General features: G+C 45.2%; 2 protein-coding genes across 2 annotated transcripts in view; one reads left to right on the top strand and one right to left on the bottom strand.

Annotated features, from left to right (window-relative positions):
- JPT2 (Jupiter microtubule associated homolog 2) overlaps window positions 1-6,705 on the top strand; it is a 35,984-nt gene extending 29,279 nt beyond the window's left edge. Inside the window, exons 3-5 of the mRNA XM_083152992.1 lie at window positions 4,064-4,206; window positions 4,470-4,518; window positions 5,086-6,705. Of these exons, the coding sequence (XP_083009118.1) occupies window positions 4,064-4,206; window positions 4,470-4,518; window positions 5,086-5,264 (371 nt within the window). The 3' untranslated portion in view covers window positions 5,265-6,705. The remainder of the gene's footprint in view (window positions 1-4,063; window positions 4,207-4,469; window positions 4,519-5,085) is intronic.
- Window positions 6,706-13,797: 7,092 nt separating this feature from the next.
- The window catches only part of LOC146020129 (lysosomal dipeptide transporter MFSD1-like), a 33,026-nt gene continuing 31,631 nt past the window's right edge, over window positions 13,798-15,192 (bottom strand). The window contains exon 14 of the mRNA XM_083152991.1: window positions 13,798-14,251. Within this exon, the coding sequence (XP_083009117.1) occupies window positions 14,135-14,251 (117 nt within the window). The 3' untranslated portion in view covers window positions 13,798-14,134. The remainder of the gene's footprint in view (window positions 14,252-15,192) is intronic.

Genomic DNA, 15,192 nt, shown 5'->3' with positions numbered 1-15,192 from the left:
TCATATGTGCTGCTCATATGATCCATCGGCTTTGGTTGTGGGCGTAAGCAGATCATATGTCATGTGCTTTCAAAACCCATACAATCACTCATTCGACCAAACTTATGTCGTTCTAGTGTATGGCCAGCTCATCTCTCATCCCAAGACCATGTCTGTTTGACCCTCGCCTTTACAGTATAAGCCATATCAAGCAGGGCCCTACCGCCCTCATGCTGTCTCGTTTCTCTTAAGCCCAATATATTACTGTGACTTATTGGAGGGGTGAAGTTGCAGCCGATGCCCCTTGAGTTGCCCACAACCTTCCCAGGCGGCAGGATCACATGTGATCTATTGTATGCAAACTTATTCCCCCATTGCCAGGCAGCTGTCCAAGTTGGAGGTCAACCGTGCAAGCAGATCCCTCCTCTGACAAATCCAATGCGCACGGGACCACAGATTGGATCTAATGTCAAACACATGTGATTTAGTCCACTTTTCACCCAATTTCTCGTCCCAATCCTTCGGAATCAGTGATAAGTAGCCAAATCGCACTATTGTATGGCCAGCATTAGACTATTGCCATACTTCTTACCTATGCACCTAGAGCTCCATTTTGGCCTCCCTGATGCTTATTTCAGTGTCCTGTCCAGTGATGCAGCAATGTTTATATACCATGTACTTGTCCTAGAAGTCACTTTTTTTTTTCATTTGTTTCTGTACTTCATATGGTGCCATAAGGTTTCCGCAGCGCCGAACAAAGGATGATATTTAATGTCTCCGCAGTCTTCCAAGTTGTCGTCAGTCCTCACGCGGACTCGCTGGTAACAGAATACAATGTGATGCTACTAAGGTATACCTGTTCCCTGCATACAGATCACATTAGAATGGGGAACTCAGTTGTTTTCCCTATGGCTTTCACTAGATGGCGCCTGACGGCAATGCAATTTTTTCTTTTGATTAGGCTGCCATAGCCTTGGTCAACATGCTTTAAAAACTGCGTGCTGGAAAACGGCTTAATTCGTTTTTAAAATGGAAACCGTCATGAAATTGGGAAATTTGGTTGGTGTGTGGGTTTTTATTTTTCCTCCATCCATCCAGCAGGGATTAAGTCTTAATAAAATAAAGTCATTTGATCTGTTCTGTCGGATCCCGAAAATCATTAGCCCGATGTCGGGATCCCGTCTGCCTGGACTCCAACAACATTCGGACATGACCATACAATGTTTATTGTATAGTGGTATAAAAGTTCTATATTAAAATGCCTAATATACTCCGCGTTTAGTAGGACTCGCGTATAGTGATGTTTGCAGTAACCAAATTCACTTAAAATAAAAGAAAAATGTGCCCAACTATTCAAAATTAAAGAAAAGCAAACTAAATGCCAAAGTAAACCTACCCCAAACCCCCCAACTTAGGCACACCTGGAGCTCCTGAAATAGCTTCAACCCACCCAATTAACTACACTACGTTTACACTACACTAACCTAAATAATCCCTCCCTCCCCGATAAAGAAGGTAGTAAACCAGTGGTCTTTAGCTAGAACAATAGGATACCCGCAAGCCCAACAGGATGGAAACCTCTACATCGTAGCTAATTTATACCATTCTAGTCTACCCCCCCCCCCCCCACCCAGACCCAGCTGAAGGATAATATCAATATGGACCCACTGGGGCAGTGAACTTGTAGTATTCAATAAAACAGGAGAATAGTCTAATTTTACCCTATTATACAAAAACGTAAAATACAAGCAGTAGAGCAAAGTAATAAGGATAGACACAGGAGTATAGGATCTAGATATCAGGACAGCCAGGTTCTTAGTAACCGTGCGAAGTACCGTTATCTTTTATTAATCAGGCCAATATTCAGCTTCATAGAAGGAGATAGTCAGAAAGTCAGCAATGGCCATTGCACATGAGGAAGAACAGTAATCAGCATTTGTTCCATCACGATCCTGAGGATATTCACATGAAAAGCAGAAATATTGGGACATGAAGTCCAGACACATGCCGTGGAACCTAGGCGTTGCATATATGTTCTGGAGACAAGCAGGGAAGGATTCCGGGACAGTCACATAATAGAGGACTGAACGAGGCCATCCAATCTGAGCCGACACACCAAAGTCTGTATCCAAAGAAACAAAAGGAGCTACGCTACCGGCATCTGGAGTTACAGAAGACCTCTCCGCTTGACAGTCTGCATCGGAGAAAGTTTGGGGTTCTGTCAATGTGCAATGCCTGGGCACAGAGCATATAAGTACAGAGGTCACAATTTTAGTAATAATTCTCTGGGTGGATTCCTCAATAGCCTTAATGAGCATTTGTGTGGGGTCAGCCATATCAATGTTATCAACAATATAGTACTCAGAAGTGCAAAGTTTGCTTGGTGGTGGCTAGCACACCTCCAAGCTTCAACTATAAATAAGCAACAGTATACCAGGACAATGCAACAGGCACCCCCCGTAGAGGACTGTGAATGCAATAGTCTTGTATTTTAAAGAAAGGGTAAGCTGATCCAGGCTTATACAGGCAGGGGTAAAATAATGACACCTGATACCGCAGTACCCCTCAGATCCAAGATGGCCGCAGCCTTCACCCCGTCCCAGTGATGAAGGGTTGGGCTGTACTGTCTCCGGGTGTCTGGATGTGTAGTCGGTGTATCTGAGAAATGGGACAGGATGATACAAGAGGCGCAGGAGATTAGGCAGAGAAAGGTATGAGGCCCGCAGATTTTAGTACTCTGTTGTCTTAAACAATAACAGAAGCAGCATTTTATGTCCCGAAATAGCAATAACTTGCCACGGGTATTAGCGGCTATTCTAGAAGCCACTGCAGTCAGTGATGGACTATAATTGTCAGCATTTGGCAGAGCACCCACTCTCTTTCCCCTCGAATAAATGGCATGCTTTTAGCTGCTCTAGCAGTTTTTTTTTTTGGGGGGTTTTATTTTATTTAATTTTTTTTGCTTTCTGTCGTTGTCCTCCCACCTGAGTAAACAAGTGTGATCCTGTAGTGTGCTGCCCAGTTATAAGGAGTTTACACTGATTTGGATTAGATGTGCTCTCGCTTGAGTGTTATAAATGGCCTCAGATTCCGACTTGGGGGTCTGATTGTGATGAATGCTGTATACTTGCATCCAGCTCTTGGTGATTCTGCTTAATTGGCATGCTGTCAGTGGTAGTCCAAGTAAAAAGAAGGGCGGATGAGCACCTGGATTACTGACTGGCACAGGAATGCTCTGCTGAGGAAGGTGAGGTTTGGTATCCCTCGGTGTGTGGCTTCCTGACTGTGAAGGAATGGTTGTGCCGGAGACAGCTGGGGCTTGTCATGAGCTGGCCTTAGGAACTGGGTCTTATGCCAGTAATAGAGGAATCCAAGGACGTCTCCTCTGTTGGGAAGATATGCGCGGTGTAGCTAGTGTTATTTACATTGGGTATGTAGTGGCGATGTTACGCAGTATATTTCTCACATACATTAGTGTATGCATGTCACACACTTTGCATCCTAAAGCCTGCTGTTTATGCACGTGTAGTTGAATGTTATGCAGGCATGGAACTGGCCAGATGTGTGAACCTCATGGGAGTCATAAGCTTGGACAGATCTGTATACTGTGTGTAGGGCTGTGTTCAGCCTTTGGAATGTGTGAGGTACTGGTCACCCCCACACACCGATACCACCTCTCGTTGGAATGCTAGGATGGTAATACCAATAGCCAAGCAGGACAGAGGGGTAGATGTATGAAGCCGTGATAAGGGAGGAGAAGCATGGCAACCAATCAGCACTGAAGTAACCTCTATAATTTGCAGAATATAAAACTATACACAGCAGCTGATTGGTTGCCATGGTCCACTTCTGCTCTAGCTCACTTCTCCCTTATCACTGCTTCATACATCTACCCCACAAAGAGGTAATCCCGAAACTTACATATTATGTGGCCGAAACATAATGGTCTATAAAAGTGCCTGTAGTTGCATTATTCAGAGGTCTTGTAACTTGCTGTATTATCTCCCACTGATTATGGAAAGGTAATATAATATAATGAATAGGAAGTCACACTTTCTGACCCTTGTTTGCTCTGTTCCTATAGGTGGGAAAACTAGTGGCATATTTCAGGACTCAGAACCGGTTCCTGCAGCCCCACGGCAGAACCCGCTTGGACGAAAGGGCAATGACATCTTTAGTGATGGACAGAGGCCAACGAGCCCCAAGGCACATCCAAATAAACCTAAGGTATCAGTTTATTGTAGCATCATGCCTGTCCTTCTAAAGGTCCACTATAATGGTGATTGTGAGACCTCTGAGAGATGCCGAGAAACACGGAGGGTTGTTGTATAGAGTACTGCATGTTACTAGGTTATCTGGTGTTCCAAGCAGACGTATGTGTTTTCCCTCCATAGTCCCCTGCAACTGGGCCACTGTTGGAGTCTTTTTATTTATTTTTCTCCTTCCTCTGTGACGACATTTCAAAAATATCAATCCCTTGTATTTTGCAGGATAACATCACTCTAAAAGAACCAGAAGTTACAAAAACAGTAACCCCAGGTAGGTACCACTTGCCTTATATGACTGGCACACAGGTATGTGTCATTGGGTTGGATAGGGTACATAATCACTGTTTGATATTTTATATATATTTCTCCCCACATGTTACATGTACTGCAATGATCAGCAGTGTGTTGTAGGACTAGAACCTTAAAGTAAGCATTTGGTTAAGCTTTCTCTCTGTAGGACCCTTTAAGATCTGTAGTATTACTGTGGGCACTAATGGGTGAACACATAACTAAAACATGCACTTAGTATTCCTTGAGGACTGAGGTTGGGAATGCTTGGTATAGAACAAGTAAATTTTCTATAACATATGGTAACAATAAATTTCCCCCGCCATAATGCTGCTTCTCGAAGTAAAAAACTACATCCCCATCTGTTTGTAGTAAAACGTTTGTTTTCTGCTGCGGTTCCCTGAATGCATCAGATGGGTGTGTATATAGGTGATATATTTGTGTGTCTGGCTGTAGTATCTTATTGTGCTGTGTGTTTGATAACGGCCCAGTGATGGGTCTTCCTATGTTTGGATAAGAGCTGGATTTTTTTCTATTAATGCTCTTGCAGTTAAAGCTGATCCGCCTGCACCTAAACCAGAAGAAAAGACACCAGTTGCCAGAGAAGAGCGCGTTGTGGTGCCTGACCCAGCCCTCGCTGCACACGAGCCACACCTCGGGCCGATCCCACGCTCTCACAACAGAGTTCTGAACCCGCCAGGTGGCAAATCCAGTGTCACCTTCTATTAACTGCCAGGGGGTGTAACGAAGTTAGCAGGGTCACCCTACGCATGTCTATGGCATTGTGCCTCTGTCACATCATTAGAGGGCTTGAATAGGGTCAATTAGCTGTTAAATTACCAATTCCAAATACAGACATGCTTGCCACCAAATGAAAACTCCTTCAGATTATCCGATCATTTCTGCCAGCAATCCACACTGTAACTCTGTTGTGGGATCCTTATTATGGCTGTAAACGGGCATCGATTACTTGACCTGTGTGTTTTGCTTCCCCCCCCCCCCTCCCCCATAGCGAAAGTTTCCTCCTTTTCTAGGTGTAATCTGTTTTAGGACAATTACACATGGTTATTGCCCCAAGTGACCTGTACTTGGTGTAGGCAGCCATTTTGTAGGCTCTGCACCATTACCCTAGTGTTGGGAAATCCTGATTGGCTGGCTTGACCAAAGTACACTTTAACGTTAAAGTGCTGCATAGTTAATGAGCATAGTGACATTGGCTGGGGCCCCCTATAGCTCCTGCCTTAGGGAACTTAAAGTCCCGGTAACTATAGGCTCAACCTACAAAATGGCCTCCCACACTGTAAGGACATTGCAATCTTATGTGTGTGATTCCAGATGGGAGCATCGCCACTTGGCAGGAAACTGGAGCTTGGCCATTTGCACAGAGTAATCATGGCGGTTACTATAAATGCCAATACTAAGGTGCCACACTTGTTAGCAATTCTGTTTTTAGAAATTGAAGCTGTCCGTCTGAGTTTGATGTTGTAGTAAATATAGACATTGTGGGAGACTAGATAGAATTGAGCCAGTTTTGTGCTGGTCTGACGCCTTTTCTGCACCAGGGAAGTGCGCAGACACCCCCGTGAGTAACTGAATGACTTTTTGCAAGATACTTCTGTTTAAGGAGTCCTTATAAGTCAGCTGGCATCTCTGTACAGCCAGCAAGCCTGCATGCTGCAATGGTGCTAGGATAAGGGGTAACTTTTTTTTTTTTTTTTTTTTAGTTTTTCCAGCAAAAAAATATTTATTTGCGAACCTATGCATACGCTCTTTAGAAAGTGTAGATTTATCACCTGAAAAGAGCAAACATTGGGTTCAGTAGCTATGCTGGAAATTCTTTACCAATACTACAAGCAGCCCTTTCCAAGACCTAGCATACAGCACCACCTAGCTGTGGCAGCCGGTACATATCTGTTCAGTTTGAGGCCTTATAGACTCCCTGGGCTGGTTATAGGTTATTGGGGTGTTTTTTTTGTTTCTTTTCTATATACTGAATGTACACATCCTGCTGTTAAGATGTTTTTGCAGCAGGCTTCATCTCTTTTTGCATTATCAAATTGATGCCATTTATACTGTTACCTTTTAATGCATCTCTTAATAAACAATGTATTTTGTTAATGACTTCGGCTTGTGTAAATTTTCAAAGAAATAAAAAGAAATGCAACATTAATGAGTTTTAAGTAACTTTTATTTAGGAATAACTCATTTCTATTATAATAAAACCTACAACAACATAGTACAATTGCATGCACTCCATTCATGGCAGTTTTCCAAGAATTGGGGTTTATGAAAGTCCCACTGCAGAGAACCATTAGTAACGCCTCTTTTATTTTATACTTCGCCCCCAGTAGTGGTATAGCTGAGCTACTCGTGAACTCTGCGCTATGGCTGACTGTTTAATAATGCTTTTTATGTTGCTATTTGTAGTACTAGTGATGCAAGAGCCATACTCATTCCGCTTCCTAGTACGTGTTACTGCCTCAAATAGAGCAAAGGGAATTCAAAATCTCCTTTGATAACACAAGGAGCAACCGTTAACTTGTACCTACAAGTTTTGTTTTTTTTACCGGAGTGTACCGTTCTCGTTAAACCGTTCTCTGGAATGGATCTGCCCTAACATTGCCTCTATAAATTGCTTTAAATAACGGCAGGACAAACACTCAAGATGAGCAGTGATCTTGCCGGCCAAGCTCTGCCACCACAAATGACCATTTCTGCCACATTGGGCGGTATTCAATGAGGCTGATTCGCCAGGTTTTTATGGCGATTTTGTGCTGTAAGGCGAATTTCTGACTAAAACGGTGAATCACCCTATTCAATGACCAGATGGCGAATAAATTTCAAGTTTTTTTTCGCCATGATTCACCGAGTAGCAATCGCTATCTTTTTATGGTGAAGTGGAAGGTGAACTTTTAAAATAAAGTGTTTTTGTTTTTTACATTTGGTGTAAAAAAAATCTGGAATTTTATTCTGAGGAGGGGCATGCTATTTTTATTAATGTGCTGTAAGCACATGAATATATATTTAATTGAAATTATTACTATTTTTTTACACAGAGCAGCCAGCAGGGGGCCGGAGCCGAGCCGCTCATTAGATATTCAGATCGGGTGTAGTGAATATACCTGGTCCCCCTGCTGGCACCCCCGGGGGGCAGCCTGTGCTGCCTGGCACCCAGGGAGCCCACCTCCCCCCCCACAAACGTTCTGGGGCAGGCAGGGAGACTTCCATCTCCCTGCCTGCCACCGTCCTCAGGCTCCCTGCGGCGTTCGCCGCAGGAGCTCAAATTCGCCGGTCAGGGGCAGCGAGCCCCTGACTCGTTGAATACCGAAGCCGGCGAGGCTCCGGAACGCGGCGACCAGTGGCGAATGTGCAGCGAATCCTAAACAGGATTCGCTGCACATCGCCGGTATTCACATTGAATACCGCCCATTGAGTAACTTCTCTAGGACAGATGTATCTGAATGAATATTACTGTCAAACTGAACATCTCAGTGGTTGCTGCACACATCGCTCATGAGCTTCAGGTGCTTACCACTAGATTCTTCTATGTCAGGATAGATGCCTTTGTGTACCATTGCAACAAATACAAGTATGGAGACTGAAAAAAGCTAAACCAAGGCCATACTATTCATTCTACCCATGTATGTGTTGAACAAACTTATGCAATGAGGCCTTGCTTTTTATTGAACCATTAAAACAACTACTATTTCCACAAGGTTGACACGCAGGAGAAGTCTGTTGTAACATCTCTCAGATGTTGTTTACAGGGAGAAGGTGGTGGGGGCAGCAGTTGCAAATCAGTATTGAAGCAGTCACCAGGTGCTGGACTGGGCATGCAACTGTGGGGGTAGAGTCAACACCATGCTAAGATGGACATGATCCATCGCTTGAGAACCACTGGAGTCGTGTAACCAAGGACACTGGCAGCATATTGCAAATAACTGCAAGCCTCCTAATAAGTCTTCATCTGTAGGCTACTAATTATCAACCTAATCTGAGCAAACTAGTTTTAAATGGAAGGTAAGCCACTTACCTTTAGTACCTATCTGAAAATGTCATGTTGGTAATGTAATTGTTAGCAATCGGCTACTGGCATTTTGCACAATTGCATATAGCCCCATGATCTCCTGTCACTTTAGGTGGGAGATAAACAATTGAATTCTCCCTATAAATATATGTACTGTAATGTTGACTACCTGGTGCCTGGCTTGCCCATGTCGTAGTCACTGATTACTGAAGAGAAATCTAAAACCCAGTATTCAGTGTATTTTATTTGGTCAATGACTTTCACAATACTTTTTCAAATTCACAACTTGTAACGAGTTTTGTAATTGTGCTCCATTTTCTCTCTCGCATTATTTATGTTTTACAGTCTATAATACACTGTTCTCGAATATGGTTTTTGTCTAAAATATACTTAAACCCAGTATTCAGGGTTTGCAAAGATCTGCTATAGCGTGTATTTTACCCACAAATGCCAGGCAGGGACATTTTTTTTTTTTTTTAAACAGGCAGGTCCCCTGGGATGCGGTCCTCATAGATTGTTCGGTGGGTAGTGAGTGGCAGGTGGACACGGGCTACTGTGCGTGTCTAAAGACCCCATACACTATGCGATTTGGTCCTCATTTCACCCGATTCAGATGGATCGGGCAGGGAAATCTGGCAAAATCGCATGTCCAGACACCCGATGCGCGGTCCTGCGCGCATTGGATCGGAGTCGGGAGGTCGGACCAGCTGCACATAAGATTTGCTAAATCTTATGTGCAGCCGGGCAGGGGACGCCAGAGCAGGGAGCTGTGCTCTGGGAAGGTGGAGGGAGCAGGGTGGCTGGGACGCTGTGTGGCAGATGTCGGGGGATGCTGCTAGTAGGGCAGAGGCAGCGGACGCTGCGGGAAACAGAGGCAGCAGTAACTGAGAGCAGGGCAGGGGGAGCCGGGAGCTTAGTGCTGGGAAAAAAAAGCCCATACAATGAATGGGCAGCCTGTGAGTGGCTGAGCGCTCTTAGCCAGTCAGCAATTGGCTGAGAGCGCTCAGCCAATCACAGGCTGCCCATTCATTGTATGGTCTTTTTTTTTTTTTCTCAGCACCGAATGCTCCCGCCTCCCCCTGTCTGGCTCACTGTCACTGTCCCCCAAAGCGTCCCCTGCACGCTGCCCTTCTAGCAGCGCAGCCCAGCAGTATCCCCGCAGCTCAATGTTTTAAATAGTATTTTCTCCCGCCACTCGCCGCTACACCGGACCCTGCGGCGAGCTGGATAATAGAAAAAATATACAGGGCGGCCGCTGATTGAATTTTTCTTCTATGCTCCTGCTGCTGATGACTCCCCGCGGTGCCCCTCTGCTATGGTCCCTCTCCTGCAGCCCCCCACCCAGCTAATACACTCTGACCAAATGACGAGTCCTGTGAGGCAAACGTGTCTGACGCATAGAAGTGTAAGAAAGTATTAGAAGATGACGAAGTTGTCGCCTTGCAAAGCTGCTTTGCTGTTGCGCTGCCATTAACGGCCCAAGACGCACCCACAGACCTCATGGAATAAGCCTGGACCCCTGCAGGAACCGGGAGGGATGCGCCCAAGTAAGCCTGCTTGGTAACAGGCCAATCTCTCTTTTGAAATCCCATGATGACAAAGAGAGAATCAGAATTCTTAAGGGCTTTAGTGTGATGCGCAAAGCATGTACCACATCCAGAGACCACTGCTCAGGAGAGGCATCCGGCCTACTATCTTCTGGTTCACAAATTTGGACACCACCTTGGGAAGGTGTGATGGTCCTGTTTGAAGATCCACCCTGTTTGAAGATCCACCCTATCAGGATGAAAAACCAGGAGAGGAGCCTGACAGGACAGAGCCGACAAATCAGACACCCTCCTGGCCGAAAGCAATGGCCAACAGTTTTCAATGTAAGCCAGCAAGGGTTCAAAAGATCCCATGGTGCGACTGGTGGAACAAACTGAGGTTGGATGTGCAAGACCCCCTGCAAGAAAGTGCGGACATCCTGCAACAACGCCAACCGCCTGCAGAAGGAAGACAGACGGAGGCCAGCCTCCAAACCCTTTTGCAGAAAGGACAGAATCCGAAACAAATGGTAAGTCTTTGGATTAAATTTACGGGAGCGACACCTGGAAAAGTGAGCCCGCCCCATGTGATAAGCACCAGCTGAAGGCGGCCTAGGAGCCCTGAGCATAGTCAAAATGACCCTTGAATTAAAGCCCTTGGTTCTTAAGGAGGTCTCAACAGCCACTGTGGATTGGGATGGAGGTACAGACCTTTTGTAAGTAGGTCTGGCCACAGGCAGACTGATCAAAGGTTCCATTAACATGGCTTGCAGATCTGAGAACCAGATCCGCCTGGGCCTACCAGGATTAATGTGCCTTCCTCCACCTTCAACTTGCGAAGTTCTCAGAGAAATGGTATACATGAGAGCAAAAAGGCCATGGGGCCGACAGCATCTACCATGCAAGCTCCTGGGTCTCGAGACCTGGACCCGTACAGGGTGACCTGGTGATTGTGGCGTGAAGCTATCAAATCCACCTCCGGTCTGCCAAAATCTGGAATGCCTTCTGGATGGAGGGTCCATTCGCCAGCATCCAGAGTCTGACAGTTAAAGTCTGCTTCCCAATTGAGGACCCCCAGAATAAAGATTGATGACAAGGCGGGGATCTTGGCCTCCGCCATGGCCGCCCAACTCAAAGTGCCACTCTAGTGGTTGATGTAAGCCACCGACTGGACCTGCACCAGGCAACCCTGAAGCCAAGGCTCCGCCTGGCGGAGAGCCACAAGGACTGCCCACAGTTTGAGGACATTGATGGACAGTAGGGATTCCTGTGAAGTCCACAACCCCTGAAAGGATTTCTGACCTGTGTCCGCTCCCCAACCATGGAGATTGGCCTCCGTGGTGAGGAGAGTCCACCGGTGGATCCAAAACAGCCTCCCCATCAAGAGGTTTTGATCCAGAAGCCACCAGGACAGGGAAATCCATGCTGCCGGTGACAAGACAATCAGGTGTAATTGTAGATTGGAGTACGACCCGGCCATTTCCTGACTATTTCCTGTTGTATAGGGTGAGAGTGGAATTGTGCATACTCCGCTATGTCGAAGGCTGACACCATGGAGCCTAGGACCCTCATAAATGCATGGATTGAGACACACCTGAGGGAGGAGATGCTGAACACGGGACTGCAGAGCCCTGTGGCGTACCTCTGGCAAGTAAATCCACTGATGGACTGTGTCCAACAGGGCCCCTAGAATCAGGCATGTCCAAACTATGGCCCTCCAGCTGTTGTGAAACTACAAGTCCCATCATGCCTTGCCACAGTTTTGGTATTAGAGAATGCCATATGGAGGGCCATAGTTTGGACATGCCTGCCCTAGATGAATCATGGATTGGGCGGGAAGCATGGAAGATTTGGTCCAGTTGATAACCCCGCTGTGGTGATCCAGGACACCTCATGCAACTATGCTAAGATCAACAGTTTATCCCGCTATGGAAGAATTTGCAAAGCGTACTGTTCATTACCAACATGACCTTCGTAAACACCCTGGGTGCCGTGGAAAGGCCGAGCCTGAAAATGTCCTGCAGTGCAAACCTCAGAAACCGCCATTGCTCCTGTTTGATGGGGATATGCAGATACGCATCCCTGATGTTGAGCGATGTCAAGATGCCCTGACCCGAGGCTGTCAATGTACGTGCCATTGGCAGACTCCTCCCCGGGAGGGCCCAGGACAGTTGTACCCATGGCACCCCCGAAGGGGGCTGTGCATGCATCTTTATACATTGTCGGCATAACCCCTTTCCACAAGCTGAGGTACGCCCGCCTTGCAACGTGTGCAGGACAGGGGAGGATTACTAGTTCTAGCTCAGTCCCCTGGCTTTGCACTGGTATATCTTAGGTACAGGAACTCTGTGGGACTACACATCCTAGCAGGTAGGTGTACTGGCATTTTGTGTAATGGGCATTACTGTGTGTCAGAATACTTAATGGGCAAATTGGTGTGTGGCATAACGTCTAATAGGCATTATGGTGTGCATAATCCTGTTGCAGTGTTTCTAGCTGGCACTGTGTGTAAGTGTGTGGTGTAATGTGAACTGGTACTATAATGTGCCACGCTGCTTCCTCACAAAGCCATGCCCTAAATTTTGGATGCACACTGACCCTGTTTCCACATAGTCTTTTACACCTACTATATGTCTGTCGTGCTTTATGCAAGTGGGCCAATTGATAATCTCTCCCCCCCCCCCCCCCATCCACAATAGACAGCGAGGAGCACCCAAATATATGTTCAGTCCCACCCTCGGCTCAGGATATGGGGGAGAGGAGGAGGCTTCTTTATGTGCTGTGGTGGGAGTGGGTGCTTTATTCCATTGGGACCCAGAAAAGGTCAGGTAGGATCCCAATTTTTGTAAGTGAGGGGTCTCAGGAACCCACAATTCTTTTTACCTCACTTCAGTGGGGTTATTTCCACCAAATATCTATTTCTTCCCATGCCTTTAGACCTATTTGTAGGTTAAAAATTGAACTGTGGAGATTGATTACCAGTTATGTATATAGCACGCGCACATTCTGCAGCGTTTTACAGAGAATATTTGGCCAATCACATCAGTCCCTGCCCCATTGGAGCATACAATCTATATTCCCTACCGCATGTACACACACGCACATTTACACTTGGGTTAAAAATATTAACCCATAAGTATATATTTGGATTGTGTGAGTACCTGGAGGAAACCCACACAAGCCTGGGGAGAATATACAAACTGCACACAGAGCCATGGTGGGAATCGAAACCATGACCTCAGTGCCATCATTCATTAACACTAACCATTCCACCATCTGTGTTGCCTGTAAGTGAGGCTAAACCTGTCTATTGCGCTCTAATTTTCAGAATATTTATGCACTATAGCAATAATCTAAAGCAAATAAAGTTATCCTAACCGTTCCCATAGACACAACCATTTCCCAAATATGTTACTGTAATTCACCAGGCAAACTTGATAGCATACAAAACCTTTTGGATGCTGCAGTGTCATCTAGTGGCAGGATAGGATTACTGCAAAGGCTATTTGTTGGCATAATTACACTATATAGAATTTTAATATAGTTTTCTTTTCATCTTCCCTGGGTAATAAGTTTGTTATAACAGTTTAAAAATTAAGGGTCCTGTGCAATCACATGGCACACAGAATAATAGCATTCAAATTACATAAAGTCAGGAAATGTAATTATAAAAATATTTGGGACCAAATTCCACTTCAGACACGAGAACTACAGTATAAAACCTTTCCTTTATGAACGGCAAACAATACTAAAAGGTAATTGTTTTAAGTGATCTGTCTAAATTAATACAAAAATGTAAATCAAAGTGCAAAATTCCTGAATCTTTTACCAATTATATACCAAAATATCCCTACAGTATATAACTGGTACTTTAACAACAAAGTCACTAACAAGCAGCCTTCTCCTAAAAAGTGTCCATTGTTATAAGCTGCTACGATCCTCCGTTATAGAGCCCAAAGTTCCAAACTAATAGCCTGAATAGTTGGTGGTAGGTGTGTGACCAGGAAATGAAACAGATTTAGCCACCGGCTATAGCAGTCTCCTGGCTAATTTATGGACCGCTGGTCATCCTCATCATTTAGGATAGGTGTTGTATCCGATTCAGAGCCAGGTTCTCTCTCTGCTTGAGGTCTCTTCTTTGTCATTTTGTTCAGTGTTCCTCCCTGGGGGGCAAGAAGGAATATTAGAACCACAAACCTTATTTCCTAAAAATTATTCTCAATGAAATTTAAGTGGGAAAAAATACATTTACTATAATTTCACACAAAATTACTGTTTTCTTGTACAACACACAAACAGCTTTACGTAAAATCAATATAATAAATCGGTTTTTATGGAATGGGGTAAAAGGAATATGTCTTTAAAATGTACAGAACCGTTGTTAGTTGCTCCCAAGACAAGACCAAACCAAATTATTTATGGTCCACAGAACAGGCAAAATCAGTGCTAGGGACTTCCAATCATAATACAGGTGAGCAAATAGAATCTAATCCTGTAGGAAGGTACTTCAATATTTTGATAATTTCTCAATAACACTGTTTTCAGACCGCAAATGCAGGGTCGCACCGGGACTTTGAAACGTGCAACCCTGCATGTGCGGTCTGTTCACATTGCATCAGCGAACAGTCAATATTGGTGGGTGCGGGGAAGCGTCATCTGAGGCGGGGATGGAGGCAGCGCTTAGAGCTGGCGTGGCTCCAAGCGCTGCCTCCTCGAGGGGAAACGGGTTGCTTGACCCATTAAACTCGTTCACACCGCAAAAGCAATAAACCAGTAAGTACCCTTCTTTTTAACCAGTTCGTATTGCTACCGGTTTGCTGTAAACAGTAACCCCTTTTACATCACACCAATTACCAGGTGTAACTGGCATGAACCCGGTAATTAGGTGTGATGTGAAAGGGGTATAAGTAACATGTGCTAAGTGCCGTGGAAGACATGCTTGTACTATAGGATGCAGTGACTCGTGAACCATTGCTTTATATGTTGTCTGTGAAAAGGACTACTACAGTCCATGTGTAGCACCACCCTGATTCTCATCTCTCCCAATATGACCATCTCCTATATCTGCGCTTAACATAACCATCTGCACCATCCATCTTCCATA

Source organism: Crinia signifera, chromosome 7 (genome assembly GCF_055691185.1).
Source record: "Crinia signifera chromosome 7, ASM5569118v1, whole genome shotgun sequence".
Taxonomy (NCBI): Eukaryota; Metazoa; Chordata; class Amphibia; order Anura; family Myobatrachidae; genus Crinia; species Crinia signifera.
The sequence above is the reverse complement of the archived record's forward strand: the minus strand, read 5'-3'. Positions and strand labels throughout refer to the sequence as shown.